Here is a 17,076-nt window from a genome sequence, read left to right as displayed (position 1 = left end):
CTTAGTGAGATATCTCGAAATTTTATGATTTAAAAAACAATATATTATCTTTCAAAACTCTTAAATATAATATTTTTTCCTTATCTTTCTAAAAATATGTAAACCTCTTATATAATGAAACAAACTAAAAGTAAATATAAGATAATTTTAAAGTGGAAAATAAATACAAATATGAACAACTTTTTATTTATAATTCTAATTAATTTATCTTTTAATATACCTAGTTAAGATATATCTCATAGAGAGTATATGTGTAGGTATTCCATAGTATAGGGGGAATACGTGTTTGATTTTAAAATGTAAGAAGTATTACTAAATTGAATCATTTTATAAGAATATTTAGTGTAATCAACCCATCTTTCTATTGGGTGAAAAACTTTTTGCAGAAGAAACTTTGTCACACTGTTCAATACCGCTCTCTAAATTTTAGAAACTATTTCAAATGAACATCGTTGGTGAAGAAAGTCGTTTTTATTCCTCTTATAATATATAATTAAAAAAAATTGATTTTTGACTGGCAGATAATGACTTATTTTCTAGAAGACATTTTCTTTCCTTCTAACCAACACACCATTCTTACAATTTTTCTTGTGATGTAACGTCGGAATCAGTTGACTGAACGATTTCTCCGGAAAAAACTATTGCATGACTAGAATATTTAAAGTTCGCAACTGTTGTCGAAGAGGTTTTGCTTAATAGAAATAAATGTGTCGCTAGCAAACTGATAAACTCATTTTCCCCGATATATCAAAAATTCAAGAGCAAAATTTATTTATAGCCACTCGGATCAAATTTATAACACCTGATAGCCCAAAATTATAATATATATTTTATAGCCCAAAAGTAATTCTAGTGGCTAGCCACCGAATTATACATCTGACCTACAAGCACAAACACAGGTTCACTGGAGAAAAGATTTTCGGCCCAAAATGGTTTAACTGGAAAACTTCACCGGTCGCAGCAGTGGTCGAAAAATTCACGGTCATCGGAAAAGCTATATACCGGCCAAAACTGCCAAAGTCCAAATAGCAAGCAAATCATCTTTTAGATCTAGATTTTCATAATATCAAAAGCCCCAAAAACAGTAAATAAAACGAGAAGAAAGCGTCGCCGGATTTAATGGAGGGTCGTCGGTATTTGAGTTTCAAAACTCTTCCTCCTATTGTAGGAGGAAGCTGTATTCTCCTATTAGGTCTTTTTCTAGGTTTTGTAAAAATATACTAGTTGGGTACTCACAGTATCATGTGTTTTCAGAACAACATATTAGGTAAAAGGGTATGACAGATTGAGGCGACAAAGTCCATTGTTTATCGAACAAATACTCTTTGCTTTCTTTATGTTGTACATTGTTGATGAAATATTCACATTCATAAGCATTATGACACCTTTGGAGTTTTGATTTATGATGCAAATGTTGTACGTGTCATCTTACTCAATTCTGTATATAGCTTCTATACCTTAACCAATGAGGTTCACATTAATTCAAGGTTGTAGGCAAATCTATTACAACCAACTAGAAACAAAAGAAAGCAAGAGGAATTGTATAGGACTGTCACTATACAAGTTATATACAATAGACTGTCACTATATAAAATATATACAAAAATAGACTGTCATTAGACAAAAACTATACGTACTAAATAGACTGTCACTATACAAAATATATACAAAATAGATTGTCACTATACAAAAAATTATACAAAATAGATTGTCAATATACAAATAATATACAAAATAGATATTTCGGGCTATTAGATGTAATATGTTTAGGTCGGAGAGCCATTTCGTGTCAATGAGAAAAAATATGGGCTACTATAATTTTGAGGGGCTATAGAAGGTCATTTTCTCAAAAATCAAAAGGAAAATATTTGAATCCCCATTGGCCTCAAAGATCTTTCATATACTAATTCAGCCAGGGGCAGATTTATGCCCAGATTATGGAATTTACATTGGTCTAATATTATTTGATGGCCTATGCTCCAAAAAGGTTGAATGTGCATTTGATTGAATATTGAGTTATATATTTAGCTAAAGGAATAGGGATCAATTCCACTTAATACTATTTTTTTTTCTTTTTTTAACGATATACTCAATGTTCTAAAAATTTTAAATCCGTATCTGACTCTAACGAAGAAGTATTTTGATAATGACAATGCTTGTAATGCATAAAATCTTTTTCCTCAAGCGATCATCTTTCTGTATGGAAGACTGTCAAAATCATGCCTATAGTTAGCTAGCTGTCTATGAAGCCTTAATTAATCTAAGGAAAAGTCTACAGAAAATGAAAATTTGCATGTCAAATATACTATACACATCTGTAGTCTTTGACACCACTCCAAAGTTTGTTCTACAACTACACTTGGTCTAACCAAAGTTAGCTTAGAATCAATCTATTTCACTTCAACATTATCCCTTTATTTTTTATTTCACCAAATCAACCAAACATCCTATGAAAGTCCATATATACATGACTTCCATGCACTTCCGCAACAACAGCAACAAGATAACTTTACAAAGAAAGAAAAAGCAAAGAGATTTTCTGTGCAAAAATGGGCGCTATTGGAATATTTCTTGTCTCTCTCATTACATCATGTCTCCTGATCCATAGCGTTTCAGCTACAACAAGGCATTATAAATTTGAAGTACGTATATTAATTATTACACAGTTTCCTCTTCTATATCGTTGGATTTTAATTTATATACATTGACATTATAAAATTTTATGTTACCGGTGTATTTTAACATGTTATAGCAGGTTACAAGCCTTAATTAGTAATATTTCAATACAAAAATCTTTTAAATGACCCGATGGTATTAAAATTCTTTTACAACTATATATGTAATCATTTTATGTGTAGAATTAGCATTATCTAGTTTACCAATCTCTCTTATTATAGATAATTAATTATATATAAATTTCTTTTAGGCGACCAGATAGTATACTATCGTTTTGTGTTTAGAGTTAGCATGACTAACAGTACCATGGCCACAATTTTCATCCCTTTGGGTTAAATCTCAGATCAAAATGCAAAATGTTACAAGATTATGCCACACCAAGAGTATGGTGACAGTGAATGGACAATTCCCTGGACCTAAAGTTGTGGCAAGGGAAGGTGATCGTCTTGAAATTGAGGTGCTCAATCATGTTCAGAACAACATCTCTATCCATTGGTAATCATAAGAATTTCTTAATTATCTTCATGCAATTCACGTTTAAGAGTGTCTTCTTCTTACAAATTAACTTGAAAAACTCTCCAAAGCTTAATGATATTCTTGTTCCTACAATAGGCATGGAATTAGACAGCTTCGTAGTGGATGGGCAGATGGACCAGCATATATAACACAATGTCCCATTCAAACTGGTCAGAGTTATGTCTATAACTTCACTATAATTGGCCAAAGAGGAACTTTTTGGTGGCATGCACATATTTCATGGTTGAGATCAACTGTTTATGGTCCTATAATTATTCTTCCAAAGAAAAATACTCCTTATCCATTTGCCAAACCCTACAAAGAAGTTCCCATCATCTTTGGTAATAAGTGATCATTAATTAATTTGTCTATAGGAAGTTATTAAAATACTAATGATGAACTGATGAATGCAATGTCACAGGCGAATGGTTCAATGCAGACACTGAGGCTATAATTGCCCAAGCTTTACAAACAGGTGGAGGTCCTAATGTTTCTGATGCTTATACTATCAATGGACTTCCTGGCCCTTTGTATAATTGTTCAGCCAAAGGTAGTAAACTTTATATTATATAGTTACCATGCTATTGTTAAATATATTTTGCAATTCTTTCCAAAATGAATGACACAACTTGGAGTATATACTTACATAGTTCTAATTTATTATTCGAAAATAAAATTTGTCATCGATCAGATATTGTCATTTAATATAGGTAACATTCAAATAAATTTCATATAATTTCAAATATCACTATGAAAGATTATTTAATTATTCTTATAGTCATTGTAGCAAAAAGTATTGACACATTTGAATGTGCTTTATACAGATACTTTTAAGCTGAAGATGAAACCTGAAAAGACTTATCTTCTTCGATTGATCAATGCTGCACTTAATGACGAGCTTTTCTTCAGCATCGCGAATCATACTCTTCGAGTTATCGATGCTGATGGCGTTTATGTTAAACCCTTTGAGACAGATACCCTTATTATTACACCAGGACAAACTCACAATGTTCTTCTCAAAACTAAACCTCATTTTCCTAATGCCACATTTTACATGACTGCTCGGCCATATGTGACAGGTCCTGGCACATTTGACAACTCTACAGTTGCTGGAATTTTAGAGTATGAATCAAAATCAAAACCCCATTTGAAAAACCTACCACTTTTTAAGCCATTACTACCAGCTCTCAATGACACCACTTTTGTCACCAATTTTACGAGTAGATTAAGAAGTCTTGCTACTCCTCAATTCCCTGCTAATGTACCTCTAAACGTCGATAAACATTTATTTTTCACAGTAGGTCTTGGAACAAGTCCTTGTGATCAAAACAAAACTTGCCAAGGACCAAATGGCACAAAATTCTCAGCTTCAGTTAACAATATATCATTTGTTCAACCTACAACTGCACTTCTCCAATCTCATTTCTTAGGAAAATCCAAGGGTGTATACAAGCCTGATTTTCCTTATAGTCCTTTAAATTGGTTTAACTACACTGGGAACCCTCCAAATAACACCTTAGTTAAGAATGATACAAAACTTATGGTTTTGCCATTTAACACGAGCGTGGAGTTAGTGATGCAAGACACAAGTATTCTTGGTGCTGAAAGTCACCCTCTTCATCTTCATGGATTTAACTTCTTTGTTGTTGGCCAAGGGTTTGGGAATTTTGACGGCAATAAGGATCCAGCAAATTTCAACCTTGCTGATCCTATTGAGAGGAATACTGTAGGTGTCCCTTCTGGTGGTTGGGTTGCTATTCGATTTCTAGCAGACAATCCAGGTAATTTAAAAGTTTTGCAATTAAAAAGTCTAGTAATATCATTCATTCAATTATAAGTCTAAGTATCAATCCGATATAATGTTGTTTGTGTTACAATCAGGAGTATGGTTTATGCATTGTCACCTGGAAGTTCACACAAGTTGGGGATTGAAAATGGCATGGTTGGTTCTCGATGGAAAACTTCCTAATCAGAAGCTACCTCTTCCCCCAAGAGACCTCCCCAAGTGTTGAGAGTTTAATTTTGTACAATTTTTGTACCTATCATTTTTTGCTCGATCGTTGATGTTTCAGCATTTTGGTTTTGTTATGTGTGGATATCATTTTATACTTCTTGCATCCAAAGTAATTGACGTCTATATCCTTTAAAGTACATTTACAATATGGTGTGAAAAATATAGAAGTGCTTTTATAAAAGAATTTTTTTTCCGACTTAAATGGTTAAATGTATTTGTTAATTTAAATCTTTGATTTCAGTCCTCGAGAACATATCCTAATGACTAAGCGTTCATAACTGGAATTGCAATGTCGTGAATCCACCAAATCTCAACTCATCATGTAAAAAAAAAAAAAAAGGTCCAATAAGTGATAATTTTATTAATTAAAATGAAAAAGCAATACAATCTTCCTAGTCCTATCTCCTTTTAAAAGTCTTAGGCAGAACTGTCCCAAGTTCTTGTTCTTCTACAATAGTACTTAATTTCAAACAAACTAACATAGCCCCAAAAGAAAATTTATAAGCTCCGCATTTTTCTTAGAGAGTTTAGTTAAGAAGGTGTTTTAATTTTCTTCTCTTTGTTTCGGGTAGAAGGTGTTTTTATCAAAATAACATGAACATGTTATGCACCTCTTAATAAGCAGCATCTAAAGTACAATTGCAAAAACACAAAATTAGGTTGGGTCGACCTCTTTAAGACCACCGTTTATATTTTGACCGATTATGATAATCTTAGTTTTTTAGCCTTCTCTGAACTTTTTTCTTCTTCTACTTTACCGACGGAGGAAGTAGTGGCGCCGGCCACCAAGGAGTAATCTTCAGCCCCTTGGCATCTTTTGTCGCTCCAGATGGCAAGTTAAACATTTATACAAACACATATTATATATCTATTAATTTTAAATAAACATTAATATATCTATTCGTTTTAAAGAAACATTTAGTGTGAATAAATTTTTACCGGGTATAAATTGTGGCTTAAGGTGTTTTGAAGGGTCAGCGCAGTACGAAACATACTACTTTGGTTGCGTCAACAGTTGGAAATTTGGAATTTAAAATTTTCTAGGTGCATTGTTTACAGAATAGAGGCAATTAGCTAGTCCTCTGTCAAATAACATCCATATTCGGAAGTATATTATTGCCTTAATGAGTTCATTCTAATTGGAATTTTTACAAATTTACAGGTAGGAAAAGAAAAAAAGATATCAATAAACATCAAAGTTGTTATTAGGTACACAGCAATTGAGAAAAACGAACAACCGACAGCAACTAACAGAAGATGAAGTTAAGATTAAGTCCCTGACTTGATTAGTACTTAAGTGTTAAAAGGTTGGAGAATGAGTGCAACTGATTAACTTACAATTGCCAATTTTTGGTTCACGAATTAGCCAAATATTTTCTTCACTTTAACTTGATATGAGTATTCCAATTTCCACTCCAAGTTACAGATTGCAGCTGTCATATACGACGTCGATATTGATAAATTAATTTTTTATCAATAAATGTAACCTTTATTTTCCTCTATTTTCGCTAAACACTAGTAGAATTAAGTACTGTGTACGTGCAAAAAAACTGTCAAGTTACTTATTAAGTATTACAAGGCAAATTTTTTGATAAACATTAATTGATAATCCGTTAAAAATAGTACTGATATACCTACTATCACATATGAAATTCTCCGCAGGTAGTGTCCTTAAACGATTAATATAAATAGCTTGAATCCTTTGAAGTTTATAAATTTTAAATTTGTCACAGAACTCATAGCTCATTTTAATTATTAAGTTTATAATTAGATATTTATATAAATTAATAAATTTCATAGTACGAATACAATATTTAAGTAAAATTAATTGCACCGCCTCTGTTCGTGGGGCAATTCGCCAATTAATGACCATGCAATGCATGCACGAATTCCTTTTTTGTCTTGTCGTAATCAAGATTGAAAATGCTGTTATGGGGTACTGAGGCAGCCGCCACACTGTTAGAAAAATTAAAAGTAACATCTTATAATTGAATTGTCTCGTCCTTTTTCTCATATTTCAACTTTTGGAGTTGCAATCTGACTTTACTTAAATACTAAGCAGTATATATATATATATATATATATTAATTCATAGACATTAGTATCTAGCTATCAAAAGAAAAGAAAGAATTCGTTAAATTATACTCTCTCCATTTTAATTTACGTGAACTCATTTGACTGGGCACGGAGTTTAAGAAAAAAAAAAAGACTTTTAAACTTTTAGTGTAAAATGAGGCACACATATATTTTGTGTGACTATAAATCATTGCATAAAGGTAAATTGTTTCCTTATAAGGAAAGTGATCATTCTTTTTGGTACGGACTAAAAAGGAAATAAGTTCACATAAATTGAAACAGAGGAGTAATTTTCTTCTCTTGTAAAAATTTGATTGATGAAAAACTCCTAACGAAAAAAGAAGCTGCAAACATCCACCAGAATTCATTGAGAAACCGCGCGTTATGTGGAATATGAACAGAATAACAGAATATTTATCAAACTTGAACATCACTCAAAAGTATGGTTAGGCCAACACCCTAAGCAGGTCAATTTGGAGTCTGTAATTCCCTATTTAACCACCTAATTGACCAAACGCTCACAATATATATAAATCTTCCATTTTCATTACCATCCAAAGCAACTTAGATTTCAACTCATTAATCATCTATATATATATATATATATCCAAACAAGAAGAAACAAAAAAATCTGACACATGGCGTCCTATTTTCTGAAGTGTTATAATCTCTTTTTTCTGACTATATTTGTGTTGGTTTTAGCAGATACACTAGCACTTGCAAAGCATGGAGGGATTACCAGACACTACAAGTTTAATGTACGTGTTATATGTCTCATTAGTGCATTAGAGATTCATCATTATGTTATTTTCTAATTTTCTTATAAAATGTCTCTGCAATTGCAGATTCAAATGCAAAATATGACGAGATTGTGTCAAACAAAGAGCATTGTAACAGTGAATGGCCAGTTTCCAGGGCCTAGAATTATTGCAAGAGAAGGAGACAGACTTGTTATCAAGGTTGTTAACCATGTTCAGTACAATGTCACCATTCATTGGTACGTAAAAACATTTCCTATTGAAAGCTATTTCTTTCCTAAGGAGTAGTACATTTTGACCAAAAGTTAACGTTGACAGCATAAAAATTTTTTTACACTATACATTAAATGATTATAACATGTGGTTACTTTATTTTTCATGTTATCATACCAAACTTACTACATAACGTTTTACCTAGTATTGCAGGTGAATTTAATTAAGTTGATAGTGTAAAACATGTGCTTACGGCCCATTTGGCCTTAAAAAGTTTTTCTTTTTTTGAGATTTTTTTTTTCGACAGTGTTTGGCCATGTAAATTCAAATTTCATTTGAGCTTGAATTTCATAATTTTTCGGAATTTGAAAAACTCCAAAACACGGTTTTTCAAAAATTTTACTTCAAAGCATTCATAAAATTCAAAAACAGTTTCAAATTTTATTCATGTCCAAATACAACTCTAATTTTCAAATATCATTTTCAACTTGAATATTTTTCCACTTTTTTCCGCTATTTCATAATTCTTATGTCCAAACGCCCACAAAATGAGTTACCAAAATATCAAATACACCAATTTGCCTATGGCTGCAGTGTGCTTAGTTTAAAAGTTTATGTTCATTACATGACTCCAGGCATGGAGTGAGACAACTAAGAAGTGGATGGGCAGATGGACCTGCTTATATTACACAGTGCCCAATTCAGACAGGGCAGAGTTATGTATACAATTTCACAATCACTGGTCAAAGAGGAACTTTATTTTGGCATGCTCACATCTCATGGCTGAGAGTTACACTCTATGGACCCATTGTTATTCTTCCAAAGAAAGGTGTTGCTTACCCTTTTCCACAACCCTTCAAGGAAATCCCCATTCTTTTTGGTAATATTCAACTTAATTATTAATCAGTTATATCACTACTCATTTCATTAGTCTATTGTCATACAGTATAAGTGGAGCCTTGGAGTAACGGTTAAGTTGTCTCCGTGTGACCTATAGGTCACGGGTTCAAACCGTAGAATAAACCATTGATGCTTGCATCAAGGTAGGTTGCCTATATCACACCCTGTTAGGGTGCGGCCCTTCCCCGGACCCTGTGAGAATGCGAGATGCCCTTTTTATTGTCATACAGTAACTTTTAACCAAAATTACTTATATGTATTTGCATGGATTGTAGGTGAATGGTGGAAGGCAGATACAGAAACAATTATTAGTAAAGCCCTTCAAACAGGAGGAGCTCCAAATATTTCTGATGCTTATACCATCAATGGTCTTCCTGGACTTTTCTACAATTGCTCTGCTAAAGGTACAATAGAATAGTAACCGAACTTTAATTACTCACTATAACAGTAAAATCATAAAAGTATTTTCTTGTCACGTAATTGTAACAGTAAAGTCATAAAGCTATTTTTGTCATATTAAAATAACTGAACTTTCATACGTTTTGCAGATACATTCAAATTGAAGGTGAAACCAGGGAAGACATATCTACTGAGATTAGTCAATGCTGCACTGAATGATGAACTTTTCTTCAGCATAGCAAACCACAACCTTACTGTTGTAGAAGTTGATGCGGTTTATGTGAAACCATTCAAGACCAGCACAATTCTTATAACACCAGGACAAACCACAAATGTCCTCTTGAAAACCAAACATTTTCATCCTAATGCCACCTTCCTCATGGCGGCTCGGCCTTACGCCACTGGTCCTGCTGCCTTTGATAATTCCACCACCACTGGAATCTTAGAATATCATCAATCCTCTAATAACACCAACAAGAGCAGCAAATTTCCTCTGTTAAATCCAAAACTTCCTATATTCAATGACACAACTTTTGCTACAAGTTTTGCCAAGAAAATAAGAAGTTTAGCCAATGCAAAATTTCTAGCCAATGTTCCTAAAAAAGTTGATAAACGGTTTTTCTTCACTGTAGGATTAGGATTGAATCCATGTCCTAAGAACCAAACATGTCAAGGGCCAAATAACACTAAATTAGCAGCTTCTGTTAACGATATATCCTTTGTTCAGCCAAATGTAGCACTTCTACAATCTCACTTTTTTAACCAATCCAAAGGTGTTTATACCACAGATTTTCCAATCAATCCGCCATTTAAATTCAATTACACAGGAAATCCACCAACTAACATTTTTGTTACCACAGGCACAAAAGTTGTGGTGCTACCTTTTAATACAAGTGTGGAATTAGTTATGCAAGATACAAGTATCATTAGTGCTGAAAGTCACCCTCTTCACCTCCATGGTTTTAATTTCTTTGTAGTTGGTCAAGGTTTTGGAAATTATAATTCTAGTAAGGACACTGCTAATTTCAACCTTGTTGACCCTGCTGAAAGGAACACTGTTGGTGTCCCATCCGGAGGTTGGGTCTCTATTCGCTTCTTTGCTGACAACCCAGGTATTAAATTATAGTTTAAGTTATATATACTGATAGTGCAATTCAATCGGTTATAGCAGGTTAATGCTCTATCATTCAAGTTACCATGTTTGAAGTCTACGAAAGTTATATGTTATTGTATGTCAATTTAACCTGAAAGCTAGTGTAAAAATTCACTATGCACAAAGCATAATCAACAGACCCTTATAGAAATGTAGGGTAAGGTTGCGTATAATATACCCTTGTGGTCTGGACCTTTCCGGGACCCCACACAATATAGCGGGAGCTTAGTGCACCGGGGTGCCCTTTTACAATTTGAATTTAGATGTTGAAAAGTCTATTTTTAGTTGAAATTTTTTTTGACATGATATTTATGAATGTTGTATATGAATTTTTAGGAGTATGGTTCATGCATTGTCATCTTGAAGTTCACACAAGTTGGGGCTTGAAAATGGCATGGATGGTTATGGATGGAAAAGGTCCCAAGCAGAAGTTACCTCCTCCACCAGCTGATCTTCCTAAATGTTGATGATTTTTCATATGTTAATACTCTAAAAGCACCCTTTTCTCTTTTCTGTTAAAGCAGAACATGTCTCTTGTTTTTCTTCCCTTTTATTATTGTTTAGAGTATCCTTCATTCTTTGAAATTTTTTGGTGGAACACACTAGGCTTGTAATACAATTAGTTTCTTGTTAGGAGCTTTAGGTACAAGTGTCTGTGAAATTGAAAAAAAAAACCATTAATTCAGAGTAACAACTTTCGATTTGAGATTGTGAGGCACTTCATCTCAGGGGCAACCATTGTTTAATTGGGGTTCAACGATCCAGAAATGGCAATAGTTCTGTACTGGTACAGTTTCTGCTGGAGAAGTGATTGTATGAATAATTCAAGAATTCAAGGTTGACATACCAGAAAGATTAGTCTGAATAGACTCCGTAACTCATAAATTAAGAGATTGTGATACACCTATTCTGAAGGAATTGAACCATCAAGTTGTGTTCTTGAACGATTTAACCCGATCAAAGCTCTTTGTGATCGGTACTCACCTCTTAATCATTTATACAATGTCAAAACAATTACTCCAAATTCAATATAATTTGCGATGATATATAACTTCTGTGGGACCAATTAAAACAAAAGAACTAAAGAAAAAAGAATAAAGAAAAGATTGGTTTTCACATACGTCTAATTGGTTGCGAGGGACAACATCTTTTACTATAAATAGGAGCATCCATTCTTCATTTCAAACACACCAAAAATCAGAGTGAACCCAATAGAGTGTAAAGAGAGTAATCCACATATTGTAGTTTGTAGTCTGTGAGATAAATAGAGAGTGAGAGTAATATTAGAGTGTGATGTTTAAAATAAAGAGTGTTATTTCTTTTGAAGTTGTAGTAGTCTCTTGACACTACCAAGTTGTAATATTATAGTGATATTATATTGCTCCGCTCGAGTATTATATTTTACCTGTTATAAGATTTGGTGGCGTTGTTACACTCTTGTGTTATTGTTATTTATCGTGGATATTATTCTTGAGCGAGATATTATTTTTTCCCAACAACGTGGTTCCATGGCAAGTAATGGTCCGCTGTCTTTTCAATACACTCGTCTCACAAAAGATAATTATGAAAAATTGTGTCTACACATGAAAGCCATTCTTCGCTCCAAGGATGTGTGGGAAATCGTAGACAGAGGATATGCAAAACCCGATAATGAGGAAGCTCTACCTCAAAATAAAAAAGATATCTTAGCAAAGACAAGAAAAAAGGATCAACAAACTCTCACGCTCGTCCACCAATATTTGGATGATGCCATATTTGAGAAGGTGGCAGATGCTACCACCTCAAAAGAAGCTTGGGAGATTTACAAAATTCTCTCCAAGGAATTGGCAAGATGAGGAAAGTAAGACTTCAAATTCTAAGGGTTGATTTTGATTTTAAAAAAAATGAAAGAATCCGAATGCATTTCGGATTATTGTTCAAAAGTAAAGGCTGTTGTGAATCAATTAAGAAGATAGAGGGAGGACATAGAAGATGTCCGCATGGTATAAAATTTTTTTCGTACTTTAATACCTAAATTTAATTTTGTAGTGTGTGCTATTGAGGAGTCTAAAGATTTAGACTCTATGACAGTGGAGCAATTGGAGGGTTCTTTATAGGCACATGAAGAAAAGATCAAGAGGAGACAAGAAGTGCCGCTGAATCAACTTCTTAAAACTCATGCATCCTTTATGGATTATTGAGGTGGAAAGAGCTATCGAGGGAATGGGCGAGGACGAGGCCGTGGAAATCATGAAAGAGGAAGAAGTAATGGTAACAACTTCAACAATAAAGTTAAAATCCACCAAACATTTAGAGGTCGTGGTCGTGGACAAAGAGGAGGAAGAAGACGTACCAAGAAAATAATGGACAAAGGTATGACAAATAAAAAATTAAGTGTTATAATTGTCATAAATTTGCCCATTACTCTTGGGAATGTTGTAGCGATGTTGAAAAGAAAGCTAACCTTGTTGACGGCAAGAAGGAAGAAGGTGAGTCAACATTGTTGTTGGCACTCAAAGAAGAAGACAGGGATGATTATAGCTCGTAGTATTTGGACAATGGAGCAAGCAATCATATGTGTGGATGCAAAGACAAGTTTGTGAAGATCAATAAGTCGGTGAGAGGTAATGTGTCTTTTGGAGATACCTCAAAGATTCAAATCAAAGGGATTGGTACGATTCTAATCTCCTGTAAAAATGGTGGCCACAATTTAATTCAAGATGTTTATTATATGCTAAAATAAAAAGTAATATTTTGAGTTTGGGCCAACTTCTTGAAAAGGGATATGACATCCACATGAAAAATATGCATCTTTGGCTTAGAGATTCAAGTGAAATTCTTATTGCTAAAGCGTATATGGTAAAGAACAAATTATTTTCTCTGAATCTTAAGACAATTGATGCAAAGTGTTTGAATTCTAATGTGCAAGATGAATCATGGTGTTGGCATATGCGATTTGGGTACTTGAATTTTGAAGCACTCAAATCAATAGGAGAATAGAACATGGTGCATGGGATACCATTAATCAACCATCCCAATCAATTGTGTGAAGCTTGTCTTCTTGGAAAACATGCAAGGAGGAGTTTTCCAAAGGAGGTCATGTAAATCCGCCATTTAAATTCAATTACACAGGAAATCCACCAACCGACATTTTTGTTACCACAGGCACAAAAGTTGTGGTGCTACCTTTTAATACAAGTGTGGAATTAGTTATGCAAGATACAAGTATCATTAGTGCTGAAAGTCACCCTCTTCACCTCCATGGTTTTAATTTCTTTGTAGTTGTCAAGGTTTTGGAAATTATAATTCTAGTAAGGACACTGCTAATTTCAACCTTGTTGACCCTGCTGAAAGGAACACTGTTGGTGTCCCATCCGGAGGTTGGGTCGCTATTCGCTTCCTTGCTGACAACCCAGGTATTAAATTATAGTTTAAGTTATATATACTGATAGTACAATTCAATCGGTTATAGCAGGTTAATGCTCTATCATTCAAGTTACCATATATGAAGTCTACGGAAGTTACATGTTATTGCATGTCAATTTAACCTGAAAGCTAGTGTAAAAATTCACTACATATCAGTGCACAAAGCATAATCAACAGACCCTTGTAGAAATGTAGGGTAAGGTTGCGTACAATAGACCCTTGTGGTCTGACACTTTCCGTGCCCCCACACAATATAACGGGAGCTTAGTGCACCGGGGTGCCCTTTTACAATTTGAATTTAGATGTTGAAAAGTCTATTTTTAGTTGAAAATTTTTTTTGACATGATATTTATGAATGTTGTATATGAATTTTTAGGAGTATGGTTCATGCATTGTCATCTTGAAGTTCACACAAGTTGGGGCTTGAAAATGGCATGGATGGTTATGGATGGAAAAGGTCCCAAGCAGAAGTTACCTCCTCCACCAGCTGATCTTCCTAAATGTTGATGATTTTTCATATGTTAATACTCTAAAAGCACCCTTTTCTCTTTTCTGTTAAAGCAGAACATGTCTCTTGTTTTTCTTCCCTTTTATTATTGTTTAGAGTATCCTTCATTCTTTGAAATTTTTTGGTGGAACACACTAGGCTTGTAATACAATTAGTTTCTTGTTAGGAGCTTTAGGTACAAGTGTCTGTGAAATTGAAAAAAAAAACCATTAATTCAGAGTAACAACTTTCGATTTGAGATTGTGAGGCACTTCATCTCAGGGGCAACCATTGTTTAATTGGGGTTCAACGATCCAGAAATGGCAATAGTTCTGTACTGGTACAGTTTCTGCTGGAGAAGTGATTGTATGAATAATTCAAGAATTCAAGGTTGACATACCAGAAAGATTAGTCTGAATAGACTCCGTAACTCATAAATTAAGAGATTGTGATACACCTATTCTGAAGGAATTGAACCATTAAGTTGTGTTCTTGAACGATTTAACCCGATCAAAGCTCTTTGTGATCGGTACTCACCTCTTAATCATTTATACAATGTCAAAACAATTACTCCAAATTCAATATAATTTGCGATGATATATAACTTCTGTGGGACCAATTAAAACAAAAGAAATAAAGAAAAGATTGGTTTTCACATACGTCTAATTGGTTGCAAGGGACAAAATCTTTTACTATAAATAGAAGTATCCGTTCTTCATTTCAAACACACCAAAAATCAAAGTGAACGCAATAGAGTATAAAGAGAGTAATCCACATATTGTAGTCTGTGAGATAAATAGAGAGTGAGAGTAATGTCGTAGTGTGATGTTTAAAATAAAGAGTGGTATTTCTTTTGAAGTTGTAATAGTCTCTTGACACTACCAAGTTGTAATATTATATTGCTCCGCTCGGATATTGTATTTTACCCATTACAAGATTTGGTGTCATTGTTACACTCTTGTGTTATTGTTATTTATCGTAAATATTATTCCTGGGCGGGATATTATTTTTTCCCAACAACATGGTTCCATGGCGAGTAATGGTCCGGTGTCTTTTCAATACACCCGTCTCAATAAAGATAATTATGAGAAATTGTGTCTACACATGAAAGTCATTCTTGGCTCCCAGGATGTATGGGAAATCATAGACAGAGGATATGCAAAATCCGATAATGAGCAAGCTTTACCTCAAAATGAAAAAGATGTCTTAGTAAAGACAAGAAAGAAGGATCAACAAGCCCTCACGCTCATCCACCAATATTTGGATGATGCCATGTTTGAAAAGGTGGCAGATGCTACTACCTCAAAAGAAGTTTGGGAGATTTTACAAAATTCTCTCCAAGGAATTGACAAGGTGAGGAAAGTAAGACTTCAAATTCTAAGGGCTGATTTTGATTTTAAAAAAAATAAAGAATCCGAATGCATTTCGGATTATTGTTCAAAAGTAAAGGCTGTTATGAATCAATTAAGAAGATAGAGGGAGGACATAGAAGATGTCCGCATGGTATAAAAAATTCTTCGTACTTTAATACCTAAATTTAATTTTGTAGTGTGTGCTATTGAGGAGTCTAAAGATTTAGACTCTATGACAGTGGAGCAATTGGAGGGTTCTTTATAGGCACATGAAGAAAAGATCAAGAGGAGACAAGAAGTGCCGCTGAATCAACTTCTTAAAACTCATGCATCCTTTATGGATTATTGAGGTGGAAAGAGCTATCGAGGGAATGGGCGAGGACGAGGCCGTGGAAATCATGGAAGAGGAAGAAGTAATGGTAACAACTTCAATAATAAAGTTAAAATCCCCCAAACATTTAGAGGTCGTGGTCGTGGACAAAGAGGAGGAAGAAGACGTACCAAGAAAATAATGGACAAAGGTATGACAAATAAAAAATTAAGTGTTATAATTGTCATAAATTTGCCCATTACTCTTGGGAATGTTGTAGCGATGTTGAAAAGAAAGCTAACCTTGTTGACGGCAAGAAGGAAGAAGATGAGTCAACATTGTTGTTGGCACTCAAAGAAGAAGACAGGGATGATTGTAGCTCGTAGTATTTGGACAATGGAGCAAGCAATCATATGTGTGGATGCAAAGACAAGTTTGTGAAGATCAATAAGTCGGTGAGAGGTAATGTGTCTTTTGGAGATACCTCAAAGATTCAAATCAAAGGGATTGGTACGATTCTAATCTCCTGTAAAAATGGTGGCCACAATTTAATTCAAGATGTTTATTATATGCTAAAATAAAAAGTAATATTTTGAGTTTCGGCCAACTTCTTGAAAAGGGATATGACATCCACATGAAAAATATGCATCTTTGGCTTAGAGATTCAAGTGAAATTCTTATTACTAAAGCGTATATGGTAAAGAACAGATTATTTTCTCTGAATCTTAAGACAATTGATGCAAAGTTTTTGAAGTCTAATGTGCAAGATGAATCATGGTGTTGGCATATATGATTTGGGCACTTGAATTTTGAAGCA

The 17,076-nt window shown here is 33.9% G+C and overlaps 2 protein-coding genes across 2 annotated transcripts; both read left to right on the top strand.

The window, feature by feature from the left end:
- Window positions 1–2,488: 2,488 nt before the first annotated feature.
- LOC104093209 (laccase-17-like) lies at window positions 2,489–5,408 on the top strand. Its single transcript, XM_009598936.4, has 6 exons — window positions 2,489–2,642; window positions 3,020–3,171; window positions 3,289–3,533; window positions 3,614–3,742; window positions 4,017–4,973; window positions 5,074–5,408. The coding sequence occupies exons 1-6, from the start codon at window positions 2,550–2,552 to the stop codon at window positions 5,202–5,204; spliced, it is 1,707 nt and encodes a 568-aa protein (XP_009597231.2). The 5' UTR covers window positions 2,489–2,549; the 3' UTR covers window positions 5,205–5,408.
- A 2,430-nt stretch (window positions 5,409–7,838) lies between these two features.
- Window positions 7,839–11,411, top strand: LOC104093211 (laccase-4-like). The gene is made up of 6 exons (XM_009598939.4): window positions 7,839–8,040; window positions 8,128–8,279; window positions 8,889–9,133; window positions 9,429–9,557; window positions 9,702–10,664; window positions 11,042–11,411. The coding sequence occupies exons 1-6, from the start codon at window positions 7,921–7,923 to the stop codon at window positions 11,170–11,172; spliced, it is 1,740 nt and encodes a 579-aa protein (XP_009597234.2). The 5' UTR covers window positions 7,839–7,920; the 3' UTR covers window positions 11,173–11,411.
- Window positions 11,412–17,076: the final 5,665 nt, after the last annotated feature.

Source organism: Nicotiana tomentosiformis, chromosome 7 (assembly GCF_000390325.3).
Source record: "Nicotiana tomentosiformis chromosome 7, ASM39032v3, whole genome shotgun sequence".
Taxonomy (NCBI): domain Eukaryota; kingdom Viridiplantae; phylum Streptophyta; class Magnoliopsida; order Solanales; family Solanaceae; genus Nicotiana; species Nicotiana tomentosiformis.
This window is presented reverse-complemented; position numbering and strand designations above follow the sequence as displayed.

What these genes read in the sequence shown, in the direction of transcription:
- LOC104093209 (XM_009598936.4), top strand. Translation starts at nt 2,550, where the DNA reads ATGGGCGCTATTGGAATATTTCTTGTCTCTCTCATTACATCATGTCTC. An exon ending in AACAACATCTCTATCCATTG is followed by an intron (nt 3,172 to 3,288) that starts GTAATCATAAGA and finishes TTCCTACAATAG; the next exon opens with GCATGGAATTAGACAGCTTC. An exon ending in AGAAGTTCCCATCATCTTTG is followed by an intron (nt 3,534 to 3,613) that starts GTAATAAGTGAT and finishes GCAATGTCACAG; the next exon opens with GCGAATGGTTCAATGCAGAC.
- LOC104093211 (XM_009598939.4), top strand. Translation starts at nt 7,921, where the DNA reads ATGGCGTCCTATTTTCTGAAGTGTTATAATCTCTTTTTTCTGACTATA. An exon ending in CCAGACACTACAAGTTTAAT is followed by an intron (nt 8,041 to 8,127) that starts GTACGTGTTATA and finishes CTGCAATTGCAG; the next exon opens with ATTCAAATGCAAAATATGAC. An exon ending in TACAATGTCACCATTCATTG is followed by an intron (nt 8,280 to 8,888) that starts GTACGTAAAAAC and finishes ACATGACTCCAG; the next exon opens with GCATGGAGTGAGACAACTAA.